This window comes from Dermacentor andersoni, chromosome 3 (assembly GCF_023375885.2).
Source record: "Dermacentor andersoni chromosome 3, qqDerAnde1_hic_scaffold, whole genome shotgun sequence".
Classification (NCBI taxonomy): Eukaryota; Metazoa; Arthropoda; class Arachnida; order Ixodida; family Ixodidae; genus Dermacentor; species Dermacentor andersoni.
This window is the reverse complement of record NC_092816.1, coordinates 195,071,103-195,089,510: the sequence shown is the minus strand read 5'-3', so window position 1 is coordinate 195,089,510 and position 18,408 is coordinate 195,071,103. Positions and strand designations below refer to the sequence as shown.

General features: G+C 49.1%; 1 protein-coding gene across 1 annotated transcript in view; it reads right to left on the bottom strand.

Moving 5' to 3' along the window:
- The window catches only part of LOC129382925 (uncharacterized), a 34,769-nt gene extending 18,036 nt beyond the window's left edge, over positions 1–16,733 (bottom strand). The window contains exons 1-2 of the mRNA XM_055067143.1: positions 16,261–16,733; positions 287–444 (exon numbers count right to left, since the gene is read on the bottom strand). Of these exons, the coding sequence (XP_054923118.1) occupies positions 287–444; positions 16,261–16,633 (531 nt within the window). The 5' untranslated portion in view covers positions 16,634–16,733. The remainder of the gene's footprint in view (positions 1–286; positions 445–16,260) is intronic.
- Between the last annotated feature and the right edge of the window lie 1,675 nt (positions 16,734–18,408).

The window sequence follows — 18,408 nt, the reverse complement described above, 5'->3', positions numbered from 1 at the left end:
ACACTACTCGATTGCTTATTCGAAATTTTGAATATTCAAACATCCCGAGTTACTTCAAAAGAGCGCCAAAGTGCACCCCATGCTGCCACGACGTGTGTTAAGGCTCTTCCGAGAAACTAACTGCTGTCAGCGCGACACACAATTCGGCTGTCTCAGCATTAAGCAGGCCGAAGACACTCGAGTCGAAACTTGCGGGACGTTTCCGTAGAGCATACATGCCCCTGGGGCCTCGGCGCACGTGCCGCTTCTCAATAAACTACTTTGACGCCACAATGGTAAGGCCCACCTTGTTGGAACGTAAGATGTCCGAATTGAAGTCAGTGGGCTTGCGCGCATCGACTCCTTCGATTGCAGCAACGGCGGGAGCGTGCGGAACGCGTTGGAGACGCGGTTTGTCGTCAAAAGCTCCCACCAACCGTCCACCTTTGACTTGCCACGCTGGAGCTGCAAGGAACCAGATGATAAGGCTCTGAATAAACAAAGGGAATGAACAATTGCCTTAATATCAAAAAGCATGGGCACACAATGTGGCGTTACGGGAGAAATTGCGCACCATATCTTTTTTATTTCTGTGGAGCAAGCAGGAAGTGAAGATGACGTGCGCTGTACTGTCATCTGATGTTTAGTTTACGTATGTGGATATTTGTACAGATGAGTATCTGAAAATTTGATCTCACAAGTACGTCTCATCTTGACGCACGAGAAAAAGAATTAAACACCGAAACAATATATCGCAGGGATGCATGGAGACCGTACGAAAAAGAAAGAAAGAAAGCAATAACGTGTTGGTAACCTTAAGAAACAGAAGAAAACATTCAGCAGAAACGCTTACAACTGCTTCAGTGTTGGAATTCGAAAGCAGTATAATCGCTTAGGTCAAATGTTTTCGATTTATATTTTTGACATGGACTAAAAGTTCTTTCTGCTGAATCAGTGTGTTTGCTTACGTGTGCGTTATCCGCAGACTGGACGCATGCAGACCATTTTGCTGTAGAACGATGATTTTTTTGCTTTGTTTGCTTGCTTCGTTTTCTGAGGCGTGCTTTCGTGGCGACCACGTTTCACAGCTGCCGTTGAGGTAGACGCTTCAGAGAGCATCCCAGTACATACAGCACCGATGAAATCCGAAGAGCAAGTGTCAAGTGTGAGGTAGGAATGGAAGCTGTGACTTGACGTGTGCAATGACGCGCGCACTACGCACAACTTTAGTCGACCATAACCGTGGAGCCACAGTGGCGTCGTGGAAGTGGGCTAGTCTCGCACCCCGGGCGCCCGGGTTCAATTCCCACCCAGACTGACATGTAGCAAATTTTCTTTTCTGTTCATTAATTGACTTCGCTTATAGAAATCTGCCCGACAAATTTGACCTGAAGATGAGCATATTTGACGTGCCTTACCCTTCGCGCGGGAGAGTTATTAGTAGACTTTGCAGAACAGAATAAGATGCGGATAATGAATACCTTCTTCCGCAAGCGGGATAGCCGAAAGTGGACGTGGAGGAGCCAGAATGACGAGACTAGAAATGAAATAGACTTTATACTCTGCGCTAACCCTGGCATCATACAAGATGTGGACGTGCTCAGCAAGGTGCGCTGCAGTGATCATAGGGTGATAAGAACTCGAATTAGCCTAGAATTGAGGAGGGAACCGAAGAAACTGGTACATAAGAAGCCGCTCAATGTGTTAGCGGTAAGAGGCGAAATAGAGGAATTCCGGATCATGCTACAGAACAGGTATTCGGTTTTAACACAGGAAGAGGACCTTAGTGTTGAAGCAATGAACGGCAATCTTATGGGCATCATTAAGGAATCTGCAATAGAAGTAGGTGGCAACTCCGTTAGACAGCAAACCACTAAGCTATCGCAGGAGACGAAAGATGTGATCAAGAAACGCCAATGTATGAAAGCCTCTAACCCTACAGCTAGAATAGAACTGGCAGAATTTTCAAAGTTTCTCAACAAGCGTAAGACAGCTGCCATAAGGAAATATAATATGGATAGAATTGAACATGCTCTCAGGAACGGACGAAGCATAAAAGCAGTGAAGAAGAAACCAGGAATAGGCAAGAATCAGACGTATGCGTTAAGAGACAATGCCTGTAATATCATCACTAATATGGATGAGATTGTTCAAGTGGCTGAGGAGTTCTATAAAGACTTATACAGTACCAGTGGCACCCACGACGATAATGGAAAACAGAATTGTCTAGAAGAATCTGAAATCCCACAAGTAACGCCGGAAGAAGTAAATAAAGCCTTGGGAGCTATGCGAAACGGGAAGGCAGCTGGGGAGGATCAGGTAACAGCAGATTTGTTGAAGGATGGTGCGCAGATTGTTCTAGAAAAACTGGCCACCCTGTATACGCAATGCCTCATGACTTCGAGCGTACCGGAACCTTGGAAAAACGCTAACATAATCCTAATCCATAAGAAAAGGGACGCCCAAGACTTCAAAAATTACAGACCAGTCAGCTTACTGTCCGTTGCCTACAAAGTATTGACACGTGTACTTATCTTTATCGGGCGACCACGTTTCGCCGCTTAACAACTGTAATCGCACAGCGACGGACGCGCCTGCATGTATCCGACGTTTCTGGAAAGTTATCGATGATTCTACCCGGCTGTCTGTTGTCGCCGAACCTTATGTTATCTGATTTCACCGCCTGACGCGAATGGCGTAGAACATTGTGGAATACGCGCGGGTCCCAGCGATTAGTCTGGAACATTCGACGACTGCTATATAAAAGCCGACGCGCTTGACCCGCTGAGCAGATTTTCGACGATCGCCGAGCGTGTTCGCCGCTATCGTTGTGCTATAAGTGTAGCCTGTTTTGTGGGCACAGGTTCGCCCAATAAAAGTTAGTTTTGTCGTTCACAGTACTGCTACTGTGTTATTCAACGTCACGACCACGTGACATCTGGTGGAGGTGCTTGTGCGTTCATGTACCGAACGCCCCCGCAAAGCCGCGATCCAAGCCCGAAGCCCGAGGACAAAACCAACGTCGCCCAAGACCAGCGAGCTAGCCGCCGGCTGCAAGGACTGCCCCCAGAGCACGGACTCCTACCTGAGACGTGCAGGAAGATTGCCACCAAGTCCTCCCCAATGGCAGCCCCAGCATCCCCCGTCGTGCTGCAGCAGCCCAGGGAGCCCCCCACGTTCCGCGGTTCAACATTCGAGGACCCGGAAACCTGGCTCGAGACGTACGAGAGGGTCGCTGCATTTAACAGCTGGAACAGCGACGACAAACTGCGACATGTCTTCTTCGCATTGGAAGACGCTGCCAGGACGTGGTTCGAGAACAGAGAAGCCACGTTAACGACCTGGGACCTTTTCCGAAGTGGCTTCCTGCAGACATTCACAAGCGTCGTACGCCGAGAACGAGCCCAAGCACTACTGGAAACCCGAGTGCAGCTGCCCAACGAGACCACCGCGATTTTTACAGAAGAAATGAGCCGCCAATTCCGCCACGCCGACCCGGAAATGTCCGAGGAAAAGAAAGTCCGGCTACTAATGCGTGGTGTTAAGGAGGAACTTTTCGCCGGTATGGTACGAAACCCACCGAAGACTGTCGACGAGTTTCTTCACGAGGCCACTAGCATCGAGAAGACACTCGAGATGCGAAACCGGCAATTCGACCGCCGCACCAACGCTACAAACTATGCCGGAGTTCAATCACTGGCCTCCGAAGACCTGCGCGAGGCTATCAGGGCAGTCGTACGAGAGGAGCTTCAGAAGATCTTCCCGTCGTCGCAGCCTCAAGTGGCCTCGATCGCTGACATCGTCAAAGATGAGGTTCAGCGGTCGCTTGGAGTTCCGGAGGTGCAACCTCAATTACCCCAACCCGAACCGATGACCTACGCCGCCGTCGTACGCCGTCAAGGCCCTCCTCAGCGACCGCGCCAGGGCCCTGTAACGCCGCAATTCCGTCGACCAGCGCCGCCGCCGCCGACAGCGCGCCCACCCGTCGCCCAGCGGAGCTACCCGAGGAAGACCGACGTTTGGCGCGCTCCTGACCACCGCCCGCTCTGCTACCACTGCGGGGAAGCGGGTCACGCCTACCGACGATGTCCATACCGGGAAATGGGACTGCGAGGATTCGCCGTCAACGCTCCGCACCCGCAGCAAGGTGAACGCCCTCGCGATATCGCTGACTACCTCGCGGCTACTCAGTGGAGCCCTCGACGACCGTCCCGTTCGCCGTCACCAGGCCGCTACCTGTCGCCACAGCGCCGACCATACACTGGCCCAGCCCGGGGCCGGTCCGTCAGCCCATATCCGGAAAACTAAAAGCAGCAACCGATGGAGGTGCGGTTGCTGTCCGTCGAACTGTCGAAGATCCTCCGCCGCCGACGAAGACGCCGAAGAAACTACCTCGACGACATAACGACACGCCGCCGTCCCGACGAAGTCTGGAAGGAAAGAATCCGACGACGAAAGACGACCTGACGACGTCACATACCAGCCACAAGTCAACGCGACGCAGTCGTGATCCGACGCCAAGACCGAACTGTAATGCAAGACAAAGAGCCACCGACCTCGACGTGCTTCTCGACGGCCACGCAGTCGCCGCCTTAGTCGACACAGGGGCTGATTACTCCGTCATGAGTGGACACATCGCCGCCCAGTTGAAGAAAGTTAAGACTACGTGGGAAGGCCCTCAAATTCGTACCGCCGGAGGACACCTCATAACGCCGACTGGAATGTGCACGGCAAGAATTACCATTCACGACCGGACTTACCCTGTCACCTTCGTTATCCTCCAACAGTGTTCACGAGACGTCATTCTCGGCATGGACTTCCTCAACCAACACGGCGCAGTCATCGACCTGAAGTCGAAGTCAATAACTCTGTCGGAAGACCATGCGATACCGTCGGAGAACCCTCGTAGTCACCACGCCTTGAGTGTGCTCGAAGATCAGGTGAGCATCCCGCCTCGCTCCAGCATTGTTATTTCGGTCGGCACCGAAACACCCGCTGACTTAGGTGTCATCGAAGGCGACCAACGTCTACTGCTAGACCGTGAAATTTGCGTCGCAAGAGGGATCGCTCGACTGCACGGAGGAAACACGAAAGTGTTGCTGACAAACTTCAGCCAGGAGTACAAGCACATCAACAAGGGCACGACGATCGCATACATCGAGGAAATTCTGGAAAACAGCAATGCGTTTGTCCTCTCGGATTCCGCCGCATCTACCCCGACGACCATGGTTGCCGAACCAGACTACGACAATAATCCAAGTCTCCCCGTGATTAAGCAACAGCAGCTCAGAAGTCTGCTCCGGCGATACAAAGGCTGCTTTTCGACGTCATCGAGGATTCGACAAACACCAGTCGCCAAGCATCGCATAATCACCGAGGAGTACGCTCGACCACTTCGCCAGAGCCCTTACCGAGTTTCGCGGCGAGAACGTGAAGCCATAAGAGAACAAGTCGACGAAATGCTGCGCGACGACATCATCCAGCCGTCGAAAAGCCCGTGGGCATCTCCTGTTGTGCTGGTGAAGAAAAAGGACGGAACCCTTCGTTTCTGCGTCGATTATCGTCGTCTGAACAAGATCACGAAGAAGGACGTATACCCTCTCCCACGGATAGACGACGCACTGGATCGGCTCTGCAACGCTAAATACTTCTCCTCGATGGACCTCAAGTCTGGCTATTGGCAAATAAAAGTCGACGAAAGAGATCGTGAAAAGACCGCCTTCATCACCCCAGACGGCCTCTACGAGTTCAAGGTTATGCCATTTGGACTGTGCTCGGCGCCTGCAACGTTCCAGCGCGTGATGGACACTGTTTTAGCAGGATTGAAGTGGCAGACCTGTCTCGTCTACTTGGATGACGTCGTTGTATTCGCCGAAAATTTTGACGATCACCTTAGGCGGCTTGCCACAGTACTAGAGGCCATCAAGTCATCAGGGCTCACTCTGAAGCCAGAAAAGTGCCGCTTCGCTTACGATGAGCTTCTATTCCTAGGCCACGTCATCAGCAAATCCGGAGTACGCCCCGACCCGCAGAAAACAGCTGCCATTGCAAAGTTCCCGCAGCCCACCGACAAGAAGGCAGTGCGTAGATTTCTTGGCATGTGTGCCTACTACAGGCGATTTGTCAAGAACTTTTCACGCATCGCTGAGCCGCTGACACAGCTAACTAAATGTGACGTCGAGTTCAAGTGGGAAACGCCACAGGCCGACGCATTCCAAGAACTCAAACGACGCATGCAGTCACCGCCCGTACTTGCGCACTTCGACGAGCACGCCGATACCGAAATACACACTGACGCCAGTAGCCTAGGCCTCGGTGCCGTCCTAGTCCAGAGAAAAGATGGACATGAACACGTGATAGCTTACGCTAGCCGATCATTGTCAAAAGCAGAAGGCAATTATTCTACAACCGAAAAGGAATGCCTCGCCATCGTTTGGGCCACAGTGAAATTTCGCCCTTACCTATATGGCAGGCCATTCAAGGTGGTCAGCGATCATCACGCGTTGTGTTGGCTAGCTAACCTGAAAGACCCCTCAGGACGGCGGGCACGGTGGAGCCTCAGGCTACAAGAATACGACATCACTGTAACCTACAAGTCCGGACGAAAACACTCAGATGCCGATTGCCTATCCCGCGCCCCCATTGACCCGCCGCCGCAAGATGACGAGGACGACGCCTTTCTTGGAATAATAAGCGCGGAAGACTTCGCCGAACAGCAACGAGGAGACTCGGAGCTAAAAGCCCTAATCGAGTATTTGGAAGGGCACACCGACGTTGTCCCAAGGGCATTTAAGCGTGGATTATCTTCTTTCACGCTTCAAAACAACCTACTCGTGAAGAACTTCTCACCAGTCCGCGCCAACTACCCTCTTGTTGTTCCGTCGGCGCTACGTCCAGAAGTACTGCACGCCCTACATGACGATCCGACCGCTGGGCACCTCGGTTTCTCCCGGAAGCTATCGAGGATACAAGAAAGGTATTACTGGCCGCGCCTAACCACCGATGTCGCCCGTTACGTCAAGACATGCCGCGACTGTCAGCGACGCAAGACACCCCCGACAAGACCAGCGGGATTACTACAGCCGATCCAGCCTCCTTACCGACCTTTTCAGCAGATCGGGATGGACTTGTTGGGACCGTTTCCGACATCAGCTTCCGGAAATAGGTGGATTGTCGTGGCGACGGACTATCTCACCCGCTTCGCTGAAACTAAAGCTCTACCGAAAGGCAGCGCAGCCGAAGTGGCTAAATTTTTCGTCGAGAACATCCTGTTGCGACATGGTGCTCCAGAAGTCCTCATCACCGACAGAGGAACGGCCTTTACAGCGGAGCTCACTCAAGCCATTCTGAACTACAGTCAGACAAGGCACAGGAGGACAACGGCCTACCATCCGCAGACGAATGGTCTTACGGAGCGGCTGAATAAGACCCTCGCCGACATGCTAGCGATGTACGTCGACGTCGAGCACAAGACGTGGGACGCGGTCCTGCCGTATGTCACCTTCGCCTACAACACGGCGGTGCAAGAAACAACACAGATCACGCCATTCAAGTTGGTTTACGGCAGGAACCCGACGACGACGCTCGACGCCATGCTGCCGCACGTCACTGACGAGGAGAATCTTGACGTCGCTACCTATCTCCAGCGCGCCGAAGAAGCCCGACAGCTCGCCCGCCTACGGATCAAGACCCAGCAGCGTACCGACAGCCGACACTACAACCTCCGACGACGCTTCGTCGAGTACCAGCCCGGCGACCGTGTTTGGGTATGGACCCCGATACGCCGGCGAGGACTCAGTGAGAAGCTGCTGCGACGCTATTTCGGACCCTACAAGGTCATCCGACGTATTGGCGCACTAGACTATGAGGTCGTGCCAGACGGCATTTCCCCCTCACAGCGGCGCCGCGCACGATCTGAAGTGGTCCACGTGGTGCGCCTTAAACCATTTTACGGACGCTGATGAACTTCCTTAGTTTGTTGTTTTCTTTGCTACGAGTGCTTTTCTTTGTTACTTTCGTTTGTTAGCAGCATCGGGGCGATGCTTTTTAAGAGGGGGGTAATGACACGTGTACTTATCTTTATCGGGTGACCACGTTTCGCCGCTTAACAACTGTAATCGCACAGCGACGGACGCGCCTGCATGTATCCGACGTTTCTGGAAAGTTATCGATGATTCTACCCGGCTGTCTGTTGTCGCCGAACCTTATGTTATCTGATTTCATCGCCTGACGCGAATGGCGTAGAACATTGTGGAATACGCGCGGGTCCCAGCGATTAGTCTGGAACATTCGACGACTGCTGTATAAAAGCCGACGCGCTTGACCCGCTGAGCAGATTTTCGACGATCGCCGAGCGTGTTCGCCGCTATCGTTGTGCTATAAGTGTAGCCTGTTTTGTGGGCACAGGTTCGCCCAATAAAAGTTAGTTTTGTCGTTCACAGTACTGCTACTGTGTTATTCAACGTCACGACCACGTGACAGTATTTACTAAGGTAATTGCCAATAGAATCAGGAACACCTTAGAGTTCCGTCAACCAAAGGACCAGGCAGGATTCCGTAAAGGCTACTCAAAAACAGACCATAATCACACTATGAATCAGGTGATAGAAAAATGTGCGGAATATAACCAACCCTTATATATAGCTTTCATTGATTACGAGAAAGAGTTTGATTCAGTCGAAACCTCAGCAGTCATGGAGGTATTGCGGAATCATGGTGTAGATGAGCCGTATGTAAAAACACTGAAAGATATCTATAGCGGCTCCACAGCCACCGTAGTCCTTCACAATGAACACAACAAAATCCCAATAAAGAAAGGCGTCAGGCGGGGAGATATGGTCTCTCCAATGCTATTCACAGCGTGTTTACAGGAGGTATTCTGAGACCTGGATTGGGAAGAATTGGGGATAAGAGTTAATGGAGAATACCTTAGTAACTTGCGATTCGCTGATGATATTGCCTTGCTTAGTAACTCAGGGGACCAACTGCAATGCATGCTCACTGACCTGGTGACGCAAAGCCGAAGGATGGGTCTAGAAATTAACCTCCAGAATACTAAAGTAATGTTTAACAGTCTCGGAAGAGAACAGCAGTTTACGATAGGTAGTGAGGCACTGGAAGTGGGAAGGGAATACATCTAATTAGGACAGGTAGTGACTGCGGATCCCGATCAATAGACTGAAATAATCAGAAGAATAAGAAAGGGCTTGGGTGCGTTTGGCAGGCATTCTCAGATCATGAACAGCAGGTTGCCATTATCCATCAAGAGAAAAGTATATAACACCTGTGTCTTACCAGTACTCACGTATGGTGCAGAAACCTGGAGGCTTACGAAAAGGGTTCTACTTAAGTTGAGGATGACGCAACGAGCTATGGAAAGAATAATGATAGGTGTAACGTTAAGGGATAAGAAAAGAGCAGATTGGGTGAGGGAAACGCGAGTTAATGATATCTTAGTTGAAATCAAGAAAAAGAAATGGGCTTGGGCAGGACATGTAATGAGGAGGGAAGATAACCGATGGTCATTAAGGGTTACGGACTGGATTCCAAGGGAAGAGAAGCGTAGCAGAGGGCGGCAGAAAGTTAGGTGGGCGGATGAGATTAAGAAGTTTGAAGGGGCAACATGGCTACAATTAGTACATGACCGGGGTAGTTGGAGAAGTATGGGAGAGGCCTTTGCCCTGCAGTGGGCGTAACCAGGCTGATGATGATGACCCTTGGCGCTGTCGGCCATTTTTGGTACCATCTTTCGGTGACGCTGCCGACGACAACGGCGGATTTTCGCGTAATGATGGAAATGATGCTTTCGCATTAACAGTCAATCTAACGCAGCCATCGATGCACCAGGTAATCTCACGGGAGATAGATAGGGCGTATTTCTTTTTTTAGACAAGATTGCGTAAAAAGGCAGCCATCAACTCACCAGTTGATCTCCGCTTTCACCAGGATATTGCCGATTGTTTGGTCACTGCTACTGCGAATGACATTCCTGCCAGTCGTAATATCGGCGAGACCTGCGTTTCTCTAATGGCAATTAATCTGTGTGAGGTCTTTCCTTATTCTCCTACATCTGTACAAATAATTTAAGAAAACTAAAATATGTGGTGGTGATCTTTGACCATGCCTGTTGGCTATGTTGACATGGATTTAAACAAGCCCAACTTTAGTGTGTGCGCACATTTTTTTTTTTTTTGCATTGCATTGGCATGTTCAGTTTTTTTATAACTAAATAGAAAGCAGGCTCCCAGAGGCAGGTTTAATATGTCATTGTGGTTAGAAAAAGGCTTCGGGGAAATTACCGATTACACAGTGATAAGTAGTATCATCATAAGAAGCCAACAAACACTGACACCAAGAACAACATAGGGGAAATTACTTGTGCTTATTAAATAAAATAATGAAACGATAAATTATTCGAAATTAAAGTGGATGAATTGCGAAATGCGAAATGTGAAGGTTGTGGATTCGGTTCCCACCTGCGGCAAGTTGTTTTTTCATCCACTTTAATTTCCAATAATTTATCGTTTCATTATTTAATTTATTAAGGACAAGTAATTTCCCCTATGTTGTCCTTGGTGTCAGTGTTTGTTGGCTTCTTATGATATGACTAATAAAATCTGGCCCCTCGGTTAACCCCCTTTCTTCTCGTTTATTACATAACGAGAGTCTCGAATCCGGCTACATTGATGCCTTCAGGTAGCATATGTGGGTTTATTGACCAATCGCCTTCACCCAGAATGATCACGTTCTGGTGACGCCTGCGGCAGAAAGTACGTTCCACGTCCGCCGCCTAGGTCTGGGTGTGGTGGCGCTGGCTAACACTCCCAGGGTTCTACTAGGACACATAAATACCCAAGAAAGTGTATGGGAAACAGCGCCGCGGTTGCTCAATTGGTAGAGCATAGGTAGAGTTTCTAGTTTCGGTTCGCACCTGCGGCAAGTTGTTTTTTCATCCACTTTAATTTCCAATAATTTATCGTTTCATTATTTCATTTATTAAGCACAAGTAATTTCTCCCATGTTGTCCTTAGTGTCAGTGTTTGTTGGCTTCTTATGATATGACTAATAAAAATCGGGCCCCTCGGTTATTACAGTGATAAGTAGCGCATTTTGTTGGGCTAGTTGGTGAAAGCTGTTAGAGAAGGGCGCAAATTGATACGCGCATACATGGAATTGACAGGATGAAGCACTCGTACTTCCTACTTCGTACATCCGTGTGTCACTATGTGTTCCTCTTTTAAAATTTGGCAGAACTCTTCTCGAACCCGCCGTAGTGGTGTAGTGGCGTCGGCGTTCCCTTGCTAAGTCTGGACGCCCGGGATCAAATACCGGCCACTGTGGTCGCACTTCGACGGGAGCGAAGGGCAAGAACACCCGTCTACCATGCATTGAGTGCACGTTAAGGAAACCCAGGGGTTGGAAATAATTCCGGCGTAACCCGCTACAGCGTGCCTCATAATCATATCTGGGTTTTGGCACGTAACACCTCAGAAATAATCTTTTTTGACATCTCACGATGGATGTCGCCGGTGACGCGTTAGCATTGAAACGACGTAGCGACGCAACGTATCGTCATGCTCCAAACGAGTTACATATGTGGTGTGCGCTGCAGTGGCACTCTTGTTTTGCGCTTATGATGATGATGATCATTACTTATTAGCATTCCCTTTGAAACAAGGCGGTGAGCAATAGTCACCTATCCCGCTTTACCCACTGAGGTAGGCTATGCACACTTTTCATGCTACTATTATTGTATAGGTCCCCTTTCTATCTTGTACAGCGGTCTATGCCTCTAAGCGATCAGATCGTATAGATCACTTTTTTTACTCTAATACTCTAAACGTCTATACCGGCGCCTGTGTGTGACCCTGTGTGGACCCCCGAAAAGCGTGGCGCGCCAGTGCGTGCAAACACCGAGAAACGCGTCATGCGGCAACCTGGCTCAACCGTCACTCTTCTTCATGCTCACGCAGCGCCATCTGTGTAGTGGCGCACTGTCGAAATGTCCGCGGTTCGCTTCCGAGACGAGATGCACGCGCCACTGTTCGTGCTTCGCTTTCTGCACACCCAGTGGCTCATGCTAAGTGACCCAAGTTGGGAAGGGCTTAGCGAGTGGCACATGACTAGTGCATTTTAAGCCGTCGCGTTGTTCACCTTGAGGAACGTTCGTGACGCGAGTTCGATTCTGCCCAGCATCGGATAAATTTACACGGGTCTGTTTTCGTCTAGAGCCAGCGATGTTGCCAGCGATGACGTTCTTCGAAGAGAGACACAGACCTGCTGGCAGAGGCCCAGTGAAAAAAGTCGGCGACAAAGAGTTTCACTGAACCACGGCAGCAGCCCTGTCCTGCTTCTACGATGACCCATGGCGAAGGGAAAGAGGTTGGTTCAAGCGCGGCGCATATGACGCTCTATACTGTAAAGCTATTGGAAACCTTTCCAGTCCATTTTTGCAATCAACCCTCCCCGATTGGTCAGAATTTTTTCGGGCCACCTCCACTTTGATTGTCTTTCACGCTGCGTCAGGAAAACCGCCAAAGCTTCTCATCTGATATGAGGTATACCCTCTGAATATGCATGACGAGACCGTACAAAAGAAAAACAGCTCTATCTGATCCTATGCATTTATCACCACCGCCATTATCAGCACCACCGTCATTATTATCATCATCATCATTAGCCTATTTTACAGCCAAAGCATGCCGAAGGCCTCTGACTGCGATCTCTCCAATTATACGCCTGTATTGCACCAATTGAGTCCATCTCGCGCCTGCGTATTTCCTAATTTCATCACCTATCCTAGTGACCTCCGCGATTGATAAACGTGGTCCGGCCGCGCCCATTTCTGCTGTCTGTCATGCGACGTCACAAAACCGCCCGAACTCAGCGCGTGAAATTGGCGTATACGCAGTAAACATGCAATAATATATGCCGAACAAAACTGGTTTCTGTTTTTTTTTAGTACCTGGAGACTTTCCTGCACCGAAATGAAGAGAAGATGGCTGCCCGCCGCTCTCTCTGGAACTGGGTACAAGGAGCTGCCAGGGAGAATGGATTTACTTGCTTATAATAAAAAAAAACATTAGCGTGGCATTATAACGTTGTCTAGCACTTTTAAGGCATACACGACATCGTTGTGCCAAATTTTATTCCCTGAGGATACGTTCTAACTGCAGTTTTACCCTTCGGTCCACACCGCTGCGATCTTTAAGCAGACACCGAAAGCTAAGCGAGAAGAAGCGGGTCAATTGCTGCCCGGCCAACCTCCATATCCGGTTATCTACTTTCACTGCGCTAGCATGACCCCACCGATGGCCTCTCTTCTGCATTCTCCTCACCTCTGGTTGGCCAATTAGAGAAGAAAAATTGGCCGATCCCACGCACGGCGGCAGTCGATGTATGCGAAGCGTTGTGTGCTGTATGCTGCGTTGTACGATAATTAGTAGTGATGTTGGCTGCGAATATGTATTTTCTTCAGTGTTTAGTGCAATACGTTAGTGGCGAGTGGATGTAAAATGTTACCTTGCGAGCACCACTACTCTGTGTCTGCGTAGTCTACAGAACACCCAGTGACTCGTGTTTGCTTGAGGCGTTGTTGTGCGTCATTGCTCAATCTTTGAGAGGGTTGAGCATTATCATTGCCTGACATGGGACATCGCATCGAGCTAGAAGTGTTAAACTTTAATTAGGGGCTTGTAGCTAATTCAATATTGTAATTGTATGTATAAATTCTGTGCATATTTCGCGGTCGGCACCACGTTTGCGCTACGTTACTTCCGATGCTGGGAGTCCTCGACGCTGAGCACACGCTTTGGATCCACTTTGCTGGCGCGTGCTTAAGTACTACTGCTGCATATGCGGCTAGCGCGCTGGTAAGAGGCCAGCTCAAAGCGCTGTCTTCGGGCTATGGACGATTGTACTGTTTACAGTATCACAGCCTAGCGCGCGGCGTCCACGCCCCAGCACCTGCTTTTATGTGGGATAGGAAAGCAAGCACAGCACGTGCAATGCGCACAAACTATAAAACACTGGCGATGCAGAGCCAGCTCGGACGCGCGCAGGCGAGTGCCATCTGGTGGTGTTGCAAGAAACCCAGCGGCACGCGCGGCCGAAAAATCGGGAGGAGAGCCAAAAAAAGATTCGCTTTAAAGATCTAGCAACTAAGGCAATGCGATTCGCTTTAGAGCAAACAAAAGTTGGTTGGTTGGTTAGTTGGGGTTTAATGGCACAAAGGCAACTAAGGCTATGCTGCGCCAGTCACAAGACAAAAGGAAACGCAAGGTTAGAGCAGGCAAACCTGCATTGCATTATAGTTCGTGTAAGTAACCAGTTGTCTCAAAAAAGTGGAACAGGTTAGTAAATGGCACTAGCGGGTCTTCTGGCAGTAATAGGGCAGGGTGTAAAGGTATGTTTAAATTATATAGGTTATGTAAAAGCTTCCGTCGCTTGGTTTTAAACTGTGGACATGTTATAAGGATATGTATTACTGTAAGAGGTTGATTGCATTTTTCGCAATTAGGCGGGTTTTCTTTTCGGAGGGGAAAGTTGTGTGTTAAATGCGTGTGTCCAATCCGAAGTCGACACAGGATCACCTCATAGAACCGTTGCTGCTGAGTGCATGACTTCCACTCACCAATTACGGGTTTAGTAAGATGTAGCTTGTTGCTTAAGCAATGGTTGCATGTCTGTTGCTATTTGGCCGTCAAGGCCTTCCTAATCGCAGTGATACTATTCCGATATGGAGGCGCCGTGTTTGTTATGTATTTGCGCGCTGCCATTCATGCACACCTATCCGCTGCTTCATTTCCCGGTATACCGACATGGCTTGGTACCCAGCAAAACCTAATTGTCCGGCCGTATTTGTTTAACGTTACCATGTTTAAAATATCCCCTATCAGGGGTTCACATTCGGATTTCGCGTGTAGAGCCTTCAGTGTGCTTAGTGAATCAGTGTATATTGCTGTGTTTTCGTGTTTGTCAGCTATGCTCTTTTTAACTACAAAAGCACAGCAAACAAAAGTGACCTGCTGTAAACGAGAGCGTTTTATTCGCCTGTTCTAACAACGCTGTCATTCACCGCCCGATGTTTTTGACGCCAGCAGAGTGGAATAAAAGCAGCTTGGACTATATTTACCTTACACGGCCCATGCCCACATTGCCGCTTACTCAGTAACCCAAGTAGGGCCGACTCTTGGTTTCTAACAATGCTTCCTCAACTGAGCAGCCCGAGGAGCTAACCATTCGGCCATGGCCTACCCAGTCACTCAGGTAGGCGCAAGAACGGTTTGATACAAACATAACTAAATAGTCCCCGGAAAGTGTGTTACGCACCCTTTAAAGGGACACTATAGCAAAACAATAAATCAGTTTAGACTAATGAAGCATTGTTTGAGAACCCTGTAGGCATTCATTTAAAAAAAAATAGTTTGATTATTAGACGAGAAAATGAAGGTCAAAGTATGAGTATTTGAATTTCGCGCCAAAACCTTAGCGCCGTACGTCAGCGTGACGTCAGGGATTCCAAAGTATGTTTTCGCATTTGGGCCGCGTTGGCTGAATAAAGGTTCCCGAAACTTGACATGTTTAATATTTGGTTCCTTTAGAACACAATGTAGTCAATCTGTACCGCTATATATAGTTAGTAGGCCCTAGAAGATGCCATCAAAATCCAAGACGTCACAGCCCCCAGGTGCGGGAACTCAAGTAGGCGTCGCCCGCCGTATTTCGTTTTTGCGCTTTTTCTGGCTTACCAAACGTATTATCGTTGTAAGAGTGGTGTTCTGGTGTTGTAGAACGGTAATTTACTGATGCAGAAGAAATCATTTTTCACTTGAGTGTCCCTTTAAGGATACTAGCGCGTTATTTGACGACCGCACCACTTTCCCCCGCCGATGCCAAGGAACAACGCTGTCACCGCTTGCTTCTTGTCTACTCTCGCGTAGGCGGCCAGCGCATTCATTTGAACAAAAGGTCGACAAGTCTAACTAAAATTGTCTTTATTGTGGAAGAGTTCTGTGCCAGTAAACAACTGCAGGGCCAAAAGAATAACTTAGGTCTACTGCCTTAACTTTTTTTTTCTGGAGCAGCACATTGAGTACTCTAAAGTTTACTTCAGTTCCAGACATCCAGCAAGCGCCCACACATCAATACAATATACTTTATGCCCATTGGCGAAACGAACGCGCACGGCCTTTCTCCTTAGATCGAACGACTAAGTATTGACTAGGTTCTCCCCCCCCCCCCCCCCCTAATATTTTAGAAAGAAAAATCCTCTCGACAAACCTGCTACAGCGGGTGCGCGCAGCAGGTGTTCGTAGCCGACCGAACGGCGCTGCTCAGTCGGCACACCACGGGAGACGATGACCAGAGCCACGGTGCCAACCAGCAGCGCCGCGGCGAACGCCACTAGGGCAACGCACAGCGTCCGCGCCCACGGCACCTCGTCGTCTTCACTCTGCTCCTCAGTCGAAGAGGACAGATCGGACGCGAGGAACAACGTATCGGCGAAGCGAGCACGGCGGCTGCCTGCTGCATACGCGGGGTGCATGGGCGGGTGGGGCCGTCGCCGTCTTCGCTGCTGGTGTCGACGAGGAGACCGACGGGTGGGCGAGGCGTGGAGGACTCTTCGGCTGACTGGAGCCCGAAACGCCGTCATGTGGACCGCTTCGTGCCGCCGAGGGTCGTGCGTGGCCCATTTCTTCCACCTAGTTAGTCGTCGATCGCTGCCTTCGGAAAGCGGTGACTGACTGTCGGATGAAGGCCAGTACTTTGGCATCATGCAACAGGAAGGTGTGACGGCCGCACGGCTCGCTGGCGTTATAATATGATGGCGATCACAATGGTGCTGCTACATACACGACTCACGACTTCCTCTAAAAGGAATACCAAAAATCGCGAAAAACACAATGTCTTATGGTAAATCTCTGTTCACCGTGCAGTATGGGTTTATTCAATATGTCATCACATCGAAAACACCAGTGCCTATGATTATCACGAAAATAATGAGGCTATTGGCTGCAGTAATTTTGCCCAGTTGTTGTTGTTCACTTCATCCTATGTACCCACAATGGGTGAAAGGCTAGGAAACGATCTTTTACCACAAACTCAAATAGAAGCAGTGAGGCAACCTTTTCGCCTTCCGCAGATAGAAATAAAAGAGTTGATGGTGCGTAAAGTCTGTACAAAATAAACAAAAATAAAGAGATAAACATCTTATCAAGGTTATTCTATGATTTCGACGAAATAGTGTTAGCATTAGGAGCAAGCATTTCTGTGGCTGAATCATAGAAACGACACTCCTGAGGAGAGCACCATGGTAACAGATAAAGCAAAATCAACTCAGCGATCTCAAGTTATGATGTCTTCTCATTCCAGATAATCTCCGCCACGAAATACAACATGATGAAGAATTTAATCCTTCAAAGCGTAGTGCAGAGGGAACCTGTACACGCCAGCGTATACACGGATCTTCGGTGTAAGAAAGGCTTTCCGTGATCCTTGCTTAGCAAATCTCGCTACGTCAAGGTAGTAAAATATGACTGTAATATAGAGTATAAGACAGTGGAGAGCCCCTCAATGCTACTATTACTGCCATTATCCGAAGGCACAGTGCAATATACCTGATGCACGTGACAGCGGCAAAACGAGAAAATCCGACCATCAAAAAGTAAGTCTTTGACTCAGAAACAACCACGTATGACTAGCTGCGCAAGCCGTTAAAAACTAAGTATAGAAACGCTCTCTAAATATAAGGGTCACCAAATGCAGTAAAGGATGAACATGGAAATTCAGTGACCATCCCCCTTACGCTACCAAAGCATTTATTTGTGGAAACACCAACGTATCCTTGGCCTACGAGAGAGAAGGGGCAAGTAATTGAAGGAACGAAAACGTTTTACCAAGTCGCATGCAAACATTATGTCGATAGTCTATACGATACGCTTACTAGTAACACCTTTGAATGAACTGACCGCCCAGTTTCAGAAGAACGTAACTTATGGAATAATGTTAGGCGACATGACTTTGGTGGAATTCAAAGACGTAAACTTCAGTTTTCGCCTTCGTACATGTTTCAATCTCTTCTTGGGTGCCGTTTAAGTTACGTGAAGAAGGTTATTTTGCGCAAGTTCAACCGACGTTGCTAAGTTGTCGCTGCTGGCGTCTCACACTGCTACGCTATACCGTGTATGATATTCATGCAAATTGGTGCTTTAAAACAATTTAAGGAATTGCTTCCACGAATCATGTAGCGGCCGTGGTAGCCTGGAAGTCAGTCGTGATGTTCATATTATAATTAGTGCGAAGGCTCCAAGTTAAGCGGAATGCCATTTGCACAACAAATTTTATTCAAACTTAACCACAGGGGTAATAATATCAGCATTGCCATTTGTTGGGCGTGTTGGTAAACTGGAAGCATATTTAGCGCCACCA